This window comes from Pimephales promelas, chromosome 22, assembly GCF_988280905.1.
Source record: "Pimephales promelas chromosome 22, fPimPro1.hap1.1, whole genome shotgun sequence".
Classification (NCBI taxonomy): Eukaryota; Metazoa; Chordata; class Actinopteri; order Cypriniformes; family Leuciscidae; genus Pimephales; species Pimephales promelas.
In genome coordinates, this window is record NC_142790.1 from 23,294,221 (window position 1) to 23,305,570 (window position 11,350).

The 11,350-nt window shown below is 36.6% G+C and overlaps 1 protein-coding gene across 1 annotated transcript; it reads right to left on the reverse strand.

Moving 5' to 3' along the window:
* Window positions 1-2,424: 2,424 nt before the first annotated feature.
* On the reverse strand, window positions 2,425-8,974 carry nrros (negative regulator of reactive oxygen species). The gene is made up of 4 exons (XM_039684972.2): window positions 8,852-8,974; window positions 8,371-8,504; window positions 6,565-6,685; window positions 2,425-5,809 (listed from the first exon to the last, which is right to left on the reverse strand). The coding sequence occupies exons 3-4, from the start codon at window positions 6,670-6,672 to the stop codon at window positions 3,860-3,862; spliced, it is 2,058 nt and encodes a 685-aa protein (XP_039540906.2). The 5' UTR covers window positions 6,673-6,685; window positions 8,371-8,504; window positions 8,852-8,974; the 3' UTR covers window positions 2,425-3,859.
* Window positions 8,975-11,350: the final 2,376 nt, after the last annotated feature.

Below are 11,350 nucleotides of genomic sequence, written 5' to 3' on the forward strand. Positions count from 1 at the left end.
GGATGGTCAGCGAGGGGAGGGTTAAGAGGAAGTTGTGCTAAACTAAACAGGCTGTTGACTTCCTGTGCTGTTGTGGCTCAGCAAGCGTTTACTTGCTGTCCGTTACTCAGCCTCACATGCCGAGAGGGCATGTTCAGTTCCTTCCCGAAAACAGCAATGTGGGAGCTGACCTGTGAAGTGCTTCTTTCTCCTTCTGCATAAAATAATCTTACAGTCGCCATTTCATTTAAATTGACACTTCTTTTTTTATGGAATTTGTGTTTGTTAAGCTAGATATGATCTTTCCGTGCTCATTTTAAGTGAATGTTCTATCGCAAATTTGCAATCAATCATATCGTATTAAATAAAATAACTTCCCCTTCATCTTGTTGCAACTTAATTCTCTGTTGACGTGTTTGGTGGCGTGAGGGCTGGACAACCTGACTCACATTAGATTGATCAATAGCAAACCACATCCAACAATCCAATCAATGGTAATGGATTACTATTTTTGTACTCTTTTGGATTAACATTCTTTCTGCTACAGTAATGACTTTTGTAAGCCAACCCGGAAGTTAGCATCATACTGGTTCCCTCAACAACAACAACAAAAAAAAAACAATTGGATTGCGTGGTTTGACCGTTTGATTGACGAATTTTCTGTCCAATGATTCTAGGTGGTCTTGGAAATGATTGGCTGGAGTTTTTCCAGTCCTGCCCATTCCACAGATGCCTGAATTGCTTAATTTTCATTTCAGTGCTTCTAACTCAGTGGCTATAAGTAGGTTAGGAATAGGACTTCAAGTGACGAAAGTAAAAAAATGGTCAAAAAAGAAAATCACATGAAAGTGTGTGTAGCCTACTACGGAGCTCCTAAAGGGACCTTTGCAAATTCTTGTGAGGACGTACGCGAAGGTTTCTCATGAGCATATGAAAGTTTGTATATTATTATTATTTTTTACAAAGGTCCCTTTGGGCTCACTTATAAATTATTATGAGGGATTATAAACACAACGAGGCTGTGAATATGGACTATAGCTTTGATGACTTTACATAATGTGTAGCCTATCCCTCCAGCACTCGCCCGCCCGGTCCCACCCTAATTTTTTTCTTGTTCGTGAAGTTGTTTCACTCAGATAGGCTATATGTCACAATAGGGAAAAAAGACTATCGCAACCACTGTAATGTAGCTATGCTTAGAATTTTTTTTTGAGTCCTTTGGACTTACAAGTTAAAAATATTTGATCTTATGGCTCAAAACTTTTACAAAAATGATTGTGGCTTTACAAGGGTATATACTGTATAGCCTATATAGGCTTCTATGATATAAACTAAATAAATAACTACCATATACATTTTTAGATGGTACTCAACTCCAGCATATACTCTAAATAATATCACAGTTTATGTCCAGATTCATTTTTGTTAATCAAACATCCCAATTAACACTTTATTTCATTTTATTTTACAATTGCTCACCATAGTGACAAAAACACTGGTATGAATCTGAAAGTGTGTGTGTTTATTTCTAGTTTATTTTAATCAGCCCAGTTCCTCATTCAAATATCAAATCCCTAGGTTATTTGAGGGTTGGTTTTAATTGACACATCACCACACCACATTCAACCACTTCATGAGATTTGCCTATGGCACAAATAAAATGATTCACACTGAAAATGAAATAGAAAAACAACATTGACAGTATACACTGACAATATGAAGCAGTAAAATCATTTTAACGTTCGCTTATACTCATACCAAACTTCGATCAAAGTAGTTTCAGATTCTCTCAGAGGAAAACTGCACATTTTTTGGTTAAACATAATTCAGTTTTATGTATACAACTCTTTGAAGAAAATTCTGACAATAACTCATCTTTTATTCCATTATATCCATAACATTACTACTTCCCCCAACCCATTTTAAATATAGAGTTTTCAGGACAGACTTTACTCCAAAAATGGCAGATGTGCCTCTGAGCCCATACTACACTCCCTAGTTTCTCTTTTTCTTGCTCATTCTCTGTTCAAACCGCCATGACCTAGAGAAACACCACAGCGGTATTCTGGTTACACTCTGGGTTAACATGCACACATGGTTCTCAGTGTATACAACACACACACACACACACACACACACACACACTCTCACTCACACACACTGACAGGTTCCCGTGCTCACGGCCTGACTGACATTTAGCTATCCTTTTGTCTTCTTGTCATAAGGTTTGTGCCACAGAAACATAAGAAATCCCACGTAGGCTGATGTGCTAGTCAGCGTGGTTAAGATTTAGTGGTCTAACCCTGATGATCCCTGCAGTGAGAAGTCTCACAATAAATTATTGCATTGGTCAATGTGGATACTCACTGTGGCCACATGATCACCTTTGCTTTGTACTTTAGTGTGTTTTAGTTATACAAGTGTATGTTATGCATTTTTTAATTATATATATATATATAATTATTAATTATATATTTTATAGTTTTTAATAATGTATGATACAAAATGTTTTATTTCTAGTATCACAAATGAATGTGAACTGCTAGGGTAATATTTCACGTGAAAAACGAACACGGTTGCAATCCTTTACATCCTGCTGAAACTGCCTCTGAGAACTCGGCATGGAGCAAAACCACACCACCGCCACCCCCCTCTATGATACCGAGAGCTGGGCAGTTGCTACAGGTCTTAGCAAAACAGGAAATTTCATGTTTCCTTTGCTACTTTTAGCACTTGCTCTTCACGCGCAACTTCTGCGAACATACATGCACACACAAATCTGACTGGGATTTTTATACAATAAAAAGCACATATGAAGACCACTCTTGTAGTAGGTGATCCCCAAAACAAATGCAAGTCAATCAACAACAAAAACAAAAAAAATTAAAGCAGGCCATTGGCTATATGCTGTAAGCATTATGTAATATTTTGTAAAGTTATCATAGCGAACATCATTTGAATTTAGTTATTAAAGAAGGACATTTTTAATATAGTCAAAATCAAAATAATGAGAACAAAACTTTCAAATAGCTTTATATAACTAATAGAAACTCGCTGATACACTGTAAAAAAATATTGATGGTTTAACTTAAAAAAGTAAGTAACCTGGTTGCCTTAAAATTTTGAGCTCATCGAAATGGAAAAAGTGAGTTAATACAATGAATGAGAATGATTTAATATTTAGAAACTCAAAATTATATGTTATCTACACTAAATAAATTAAGTTGATTTGACAAAAGAAAAAATATTGTGATTACTAATCATGAAAAGATTTTTTTTACAGTGTACAAGCTTTGATTTGAAATATCACCACCATAAATGGTGTTAAAATTCACATTAGTAGTCGTGTATGGTCCTTTTAGAGGCATGTTTTGTGAAAGGTTTACAAGGACATTCAAAGTATCCATATAAACATTTGATCATTTTCCATCGAAAACCATTGATCATTGATCAACCACTAACATATATATGTGGTGTTTCAGCCCTAATTTGAAATTGAACCCTCGCACATCAACATTTTGATTGGGGAACTTGATTTATCAAGTATTTTACTCAATATACAAAGCACTAGAAAGGCCATGGTCATAGGTTCAAAATCCCCAAATCTTTTGCTAAATGAATAAATGCAAATTTAAAGCATAATTACTGAAAGTTTAATTGCCACTTTTGTATTCACATTTACAAACCATACAGCAGCCCAGACATTTTCATGAATTTTAACAGTAAAATGAAATACATTCACATGCTTATACAGACCAATATGGTCTAAATCTTTCAAAAAAATATCACATTTCTCTTTTGTTATGTCCCGTTCTCTGAAAGTAGCGACCTTTAACAGCATATTTGCATGTTAGCCCCTTATTTTAACACAGCACGTTTCTCAATAGGGAGACGGCCTCCAGCATCTCTTTTTAATAGCACGAGGCAACATTCTTGGCCTAAAGGTGAGCATGTAAATGATAGAAATACCCATGATGGAAACACTGACTGTTACAAAGAGAAGGATGTACCATACAACAGACTCCTCATTACTAATACCACCACATTGGACGGCGTCCAAAAGGACGATATTGTGACGTCTGTGGTTTAAGTCCAAACAAGTAATCTCGGAGTGATCTACAACATTGATGTCTTTATTCTCCCCGAAGGTCCTGTACCAGTCTAACTGGCAACAGTTGAATGCATTTCCATTCATATAAACAGTGTGCAGTCTTTGAGCTAACATGCTAGCATGTTGGGACTGGATGGTTGATAACATGTTATCCCTCAAGTCCAGAAGTTTCAGGTTTAATGCCATTAGAGATTCGGGAAGTTCTAGTAGTGAGTTTCTACAGATGTTTAATGACTTCAAATGGCTGTACGTAGAAAAGTCGAAGTTTTGAAGACCGGTATTACCAAGTCCCAAATGCTGTAAAGTGTTTGCGAGACCTTCCAGAGATTCCTGCTTAAGGTGTAGGTCTGGATTGTTGGAAAGTTCAAGATGAGTGAGCGGTGTGCCCTTGAAGGCTGAAGAAGGTGCATTTTGAATGCTACAGTCGGCAAGATAAAGCTGTTTTAGGGAAACCATGTTGGACCACACAACACATCCTGAGGAACTCGTGTAGTTTGGCAAGTAACACATGCCCACTGCATTGTGACTGAGATCTAGTGTGTGAAGATTTGGTAGACTAGCAAATATCCTAGGTTGAAGGATCTGAAGGTCATTTGTACTCAGATTCAAATGTGTGAGATTATTTAGCTCGCTAATGGAGCGTTGGCTTGCTTTTAGCTCGGTTAACCGGTTTCGGCTCACGTCCAGTTCGTAGAGGGTTTCTGGCAAGTCTTCAGACGTCAAACTAAAGGACTGTAAACAGTTACTTCTCAGCCTCAGCCAGTAAAGATGCGGCATCTGTTGAATGAATCCATGGGGGAAAGAGTTCACCTTGTTTTCACTCAGGTCCAGGAGCTCTACTGAAGAAAGATCACCGTGAAGGTTCTCGTTCCAGAGCTCCATTGTGATGTTGCTCACATTTTGCCCCAAGTTGTAGTACTCAACCTCAGTCGTCCAGTTTGAAGATGTGTTATTTGCCAAGTGTTGGTAAAAACCGACTCGATTATTGGACAACAACAAAGTCCTTATTCGGTTGAGTGTTGGAAGGAACGGAAAGAACAGCAAATGGTTGTCAGACAGATCCAACGTGTCCAGCTGAAAGGTCTCGTTCAGATTCTGATTGGTTATGAACCATTCAATGGAATTGTGGCTGGCGTTTAAGACCAGCAGTTGGGTCATCTCAAAGTTGACCAAACATGGCAAGCAGTTGAAAGCCAGGTTCAACCTCTGGAGTTTTTTCATGTGATCAAATGCTCCACTGATCTCAAACAACAAATTTCTCTCCACGTTCAGCTCCTTAAGCTGATGAAGGCTTCTGAATGTTGACTCATCCAGCCTCATCAAGGCATTCCGGGACAAATATAGAGACTCAAGCGAGGACAGATTCTGTACCAGCACAGACACCATGTCCTCCGAGAGACCATTACCCGAAAGATCAAGCGTCTTTAGTTTGGATAGAGAGCTCAAGGACTTGGCCAACTGCTTGTGTCCATTATGAAGCTCATTGTCTGCTAAATTGAGATTTTCTAACAGAGGCAATTCAGAGAATACGTTCTCTTCCACTGTCATTAGTCGATTGTTGGCACAGCTCAGCATCCGCAGAAAAGGATACCTAGAGAGACTGCCATCTTGAAGGTTTAACATAAGGTTCTTGTCTAAGAAGATCTCCTCAATTTGATGTGGTAAATGATCTGGTATGGTGGAGAGCTGACAGCTGTTGCACAGAGCCGTGCTTTGGATCTGGAGATGTGGAGAGAGACAGCAAAGAGAAGTAAAGACTGATTTAGATTCTTCTTAAAAAATGGAAAAAAATTAAATAGTAACATGATGATGTGACTCAATATTTCCACTACAGTTCATTGGGCCAATATGTATCTTTTCACTTGAAGCACATGGAGAACATCAAAAATAGATAGCCCACTTGTGGTTTGCTGATTAAACTTCATAGCCTATAAATGGTAAAAATGTTTTGTCAAGTAACCTAAAAATATCCTTCATGTGGTAACATCTAAATTCAAGTCAAAACTAATATTTAAAATGTCTAAATCCTCCTGAATACACCAGGTTACAAATCATTTAAGTTTAGAGGCGAGTAAAGTTTTCAAGTTGTTCCAAACCTGTGTGCGTTAATTTCTTCTGCTGAACACAAAAGAAGATAGTTTGAAGAATGTTGATAACCAGACAGTTGACGGTAGCCATTGACATTCATAGTATTTTTTCCCCTACTTACTATTTAAGTCAATGGCTACCATCAACAGTTTGATTACCAACATTATTCAAAACATATATTTTTTTTGTGTTAAGCACAAGAAAGAAACAAATTGAGGCCAAGTAAATGGTCACAGAATTTACATTTTTGGGTAATGTAACATCATACTTTCAGATTAAACATTATATTTTCGGTTTAGAAACTAATATGTAATATGTTTAGGCACCAATATGTTAATCAGTGTCCATCTAGGAATATTTGTTCAGTCTTCCTTTTTCTCACATACCAGTCTGCAGGGGAAAGACTGCGGATGTCCTGAGGCTGAAAGAAGGCCCAACAGTAGCGGCACCACGGCGTGACAGACCACGATGGACAAGCAGTCGAACACCGGCATCTTAACATGATCACTGTGATGAAGGTCAATTGGAATATTTAAAGCATCATGACTGCAAGAGTAAATTTCACAACAGTAAATATTTATTTATCTAAAAATGATTGTATGTGCACACAAAAACACATCCATATATATATATATATATATATATATATATATATATATAGGGATGGGCAACTTCGTCTCAAATTTAAAATGTAAAAATATATCCTCAAATTTAAAATATATATATACACACACACACACACACATATATATATATATATGCTCACCAAGGCAGCATTTATTTGATCAAAAATACAGTAAACAGTAATTGTGTGAATTATTATATATATTTTAAAAAGCAATTTATTCCTGTAATGTAAAAGCTGATTTTTCAGCATCATTACTCCAGTCTTTAGTGTCATATGACCCTTCAGGAATCATTAATATTCTGATTTACTGCTCAAGAAACATTATTATTAATTGAAAACAGTTGTGCTGCTTAATATGTTTGTGGAAAAAACAAAAATGTAAACTGTTATACATTTTTTTAGGATTCTTTGATGAATAGGAAGACCAAAAGAACAACATTTATTTGAAATATAAACATTTTGTAATATAAATGTCTTTACTCTCTCTTATAGGTAAAAGATATCATTGTAAAAAAAAAAAAATTAAGATAAGACAATAGTAAAAAAAAAAAAAAAAAAAAAAAGCACAACAAACTTTTACATGGAAAAACAAAGTTAGTACGGCTAGACACTTTCTGATCACACCTTACAGTGTCCATGTACGAGTTTATTGACATGTTCACAAAACAATTATTGTGTTGATCTGCTTGAAATTAAACATTTCCAGTGATATTGAATTTAATATGTTTAAATAACATAATATAATGTTATTGTTATCTTAAATCTTTTAAACACTAAAATTGTTTCTATTAGACATTTTCAAAAAATATTTCAAAACAACAACAACAAAAAAAAAACTAAAAATACCTAGTGGTCCACATGTGGCTCGGAAAACGGAAATTCATGGCTAAAATCTAATTCCAAATATGTTATAGGTTATAAATCAGATTGGTTAGGCTGCGGAGTGCGGACACAGGATCAAAGCCATCAATTGATTTAAAGAGGCCCTAAAAATACGCCAAGTATTACTTGTATCACACTTAATGCATGAATGTTACTGCATAACTGGCATTCATTTAATATATATATATATATATATATATATATATCCATATGACCAGTCCAATTACTTTACATGACACTTGTGTGAATGTGACAACTGACATTATAAATACACTAAAATTACCTTGGAATCATTTGGTTAAAAGTGCAGAAGTCTAAAAGGTCAGTTGAGATAAGTCATTTGTTTGTATATGCCAGTTGGTTTGATATTTTATTATCGAAAATCTTGACCTTTTATGTGTGATCTATGAGACCAAATACTTTTGGAGCCACTATGCATTTAAAGTTGAGTCGCAATGTCTTCCAAACAGTTCGACTAGACCTAGATCGATCACCACAAAACATGTTAATATTGCGCGCTTGAGTAAGATACGAGAGGTCATCCAGGCGACTACCTGTGGTTGTAATGAGTGTATAACCTACTGAAAGTCATACTGAATCAAATCGCTATTAAACATTTAGCCTGTCAGTTTTATATTGACACATACACTATGAGTAGGCTATAATGTACACACTGACTTACCCCAGCGACCAGGATCGCGCCCTCCGCTCCTGCGTGAAGTTCACAGAAGACCATTACATCGGTTTGCGGGGAGGTTCAGTTGGCTTGGTCTCTTCGGAGATGCAAAGTGCTTGACATCTGCATCTCTGCAGTGTCTTTAGTAATTGCGGAAGCAAGCAAGCAACGGAAACGCAGTCACATGAAGCCAGCCAAGATCATAATTTTTTCACACACACACACACACACACGCACACTGCAGGGTCAGAAATGTGCACGTTACATGTATAACAATCGACCACATCCCACAACAGTAAAAGTATTTCAGTTTCTGTAGTAGCTGAAGGGCATGAAATAGACAATATTTATCGGTTCTTACATAAAAAAAAAATAACATGCATGATTAATTATTATTGAAGTGATAACCATCGTGCGTGAGATGCACTTTAAACTAAGATGCAAAAACATTTCACCTTATTTCAGTAGGCTACACCACAAAACCTACCAAGTGAACACACCCAAAGCACCCACTACTGGTTTCACTCATCAGATACTACTCAGGAGGAAACCACCGAAGCTCACACCCTTCCTGCTGATGCAGAGCAGGCCCATCACTTCTGCGCGTTGAAACTGTCGCAGGCCTGCTGTTTGTCACAAGTTGTGCTATTAAAAAAACGTGTGAAAATGTTGACACGTGGCACATTGCTTCATTTCCAAATACACCACCTGCTGATAGCATCAACCTAGAAGTGATTCGGTGTTTACACAATGTAACGTTACAGAAAGATTTTCATACCTGACCACATCCCATTTTAAACTCGATGTAGTAGCATAGCAAAAATGAAAACTACATTGGCTATCATCTTATTGCACATCCAGTGACAGTAAATATTGTAGTGGTTCAGCCTTCTAAGTGCAGATTAAAATGTAAAAAAAAAAAAAAAAAAAAAGATTCCCAGAATCATTCCCAGACCATCACTAGTGGTTTTTAGTGCAGGGTGCCGTAGGTTTTAGCCTGGATGCCAGCCCGAACTCCGCCCACAATATTTTTTGAACATTCTCCCTTGAATATGAGTATGACGAAGTCAGGCTAGTAGGTTTAATAATACCAGAGAAAGTCTAATATGACGTAGACTGACTTTGATAATACGTAAATGTCCCATTCAACAGCTCCAGAGATGTTGGCGCGCACGCCATTTTCTAACGGTCAACCGTGTCGTCGATCACAGAATCAATTGCTAGGCCACAACATCACAACATGTTTAGCTCTCTGAGTCTGGACCCAGACTGTAAAAAATAGGGTATGGACGTTTAATGGGGTGTAGCTGGGATAGAGTTGTGGCCTGGTTAGTTGTGAAACCGCCAAGATTCAAATTCTTCCAGAACAGGTGAGTTGGTTTGTTCTTTAATATATGGGCCACTCTCACAACCAAAAAATAGTATCGATTCATTCATTTGAGGAAAAGTATCGATTTATTTAAAAAAAAAATGACAATATGAAAAAATGAAAATGAAAGTAGCGATTCTTTAAAAAAAAAATTGCAATTCATTTTAAGAAAAGTAGCGATTCACATTAGCGAGAAATGAACCAATCACATTACTGCCACGTAATTGAATTTCATTCAGAGAGTTGTGCGACAGTTTGCGGATACCTTAGGGCCAGGCTGTGTCCGAAATGGCCCCTATACCCTTAAATAGGGCACTATTTGAGGGGACAGCCATTTGTAGTGGTGTTCCAAACCATAGTAGATGTACTGAAGTGCACCAATTCAATCACACAATGCACCTCATTAACAAGCATACAACCAATGTCCACTAAACGTCTAGACTCTGGAGAATACCTATAATGCATTGCAAGAGTCACGCCAAATGAATTTGCGTGTCTCGTGAGATGGATTGCTGAATTATATCATACTGGTATAAATTCTGTTTCATTTGATTATTAAATTGGTTTAGTTTCCATGACAGACTTCAAGATACATTTTTCCATTACTACTGGAGGTGCCAGTTTGTTAAGTTTCAAATGATTATTAAACAGCAGGCACAGACTATTTAAAGCTGGAGCACTTCCGGTCTGAATTCACTCCTTTAAGTGGACTATATAAGTGGAGTAATGTAGGGAATAGTGAATGAGGGTATAGGGGGTGATTTCGAACACAGCCACAGAAATGAATGAGAAGTGCTGTCCCGCATTGGTCTGGCTTCTTTTATATAAAAAAATGCTTTTTTTTTTAAATAGATCAACCTTAAACTAATGCTTAAGAGCAAATATGTTTCAATTCATTAATTGTTACAAAAGCAGTTTATTCACCGTAGTGAAGCCTCTCCTCCACAGACATCGATTTTTAAAAAAAAGGTATCTGGTCTCCCTCCCTGCAAACCATGCTAACATTTTTGCTAACCTTGTAGGCTTGTCTTCAAATGGCTTTGACTAAAATAAGAAAAATCTCTCACTTTTTAGCTGTTGGCTAAGGCCGTCTTGTGGTTGAGATCCACTGTTCTATGATATTCTGGTTCCTTCTTGATATGGTTTGGGATTAAAAAAAAATGAAAGATTGCATCTTTTATTGTCCACTTGCTATAATAATAATTATGACAGCTTATAAAATTTCACACCTGCACTATTTGAGGTATCATTCAAGTTCATAGTGCAAACAGTGGATGATGTGTACAAACCAAAATTTAAGACTACACAAAATCCTGACTTTAATTCTGAGCAATAATTTTAGGTAGTGGTTAATAACACCATATACGAACCACTGATACAATTAATCAAAGACTGAAATTGTCTTTTCCTTCCATTTTAGACCAATTGCACTATAAAAAATTAACATTGTTATAGAAAAAAACCTGATGTGACTGTCAACCATTATTTGGCCTTGTCAAGCAACTCATGATGAAGGATGCCACCTTGTGGTTAAAAGAACAACTATGGGCTAGATACAATAATAATAATAATACATTAATATACCACCAGACCAGATCAATCAATCATGTGACAACA

Bases quoted from the DNA above. Each gene is read 5' to 3' on its own strand.
- nrros (XM_039684972.2), bottom strand. From the start codon at position 6,672: ATGCCGGTGTTCGACTGCTTGTCCATCGTGGTCTGTCACGCCGTGGTG. The intron at 5,810-6,564 runs GTATGTGAGAAA...CCACATCTCCAG, and splicing joins AGTCTTTCCCCTGCAGACTG to ATCCAAAGCACGGCTCTGTG.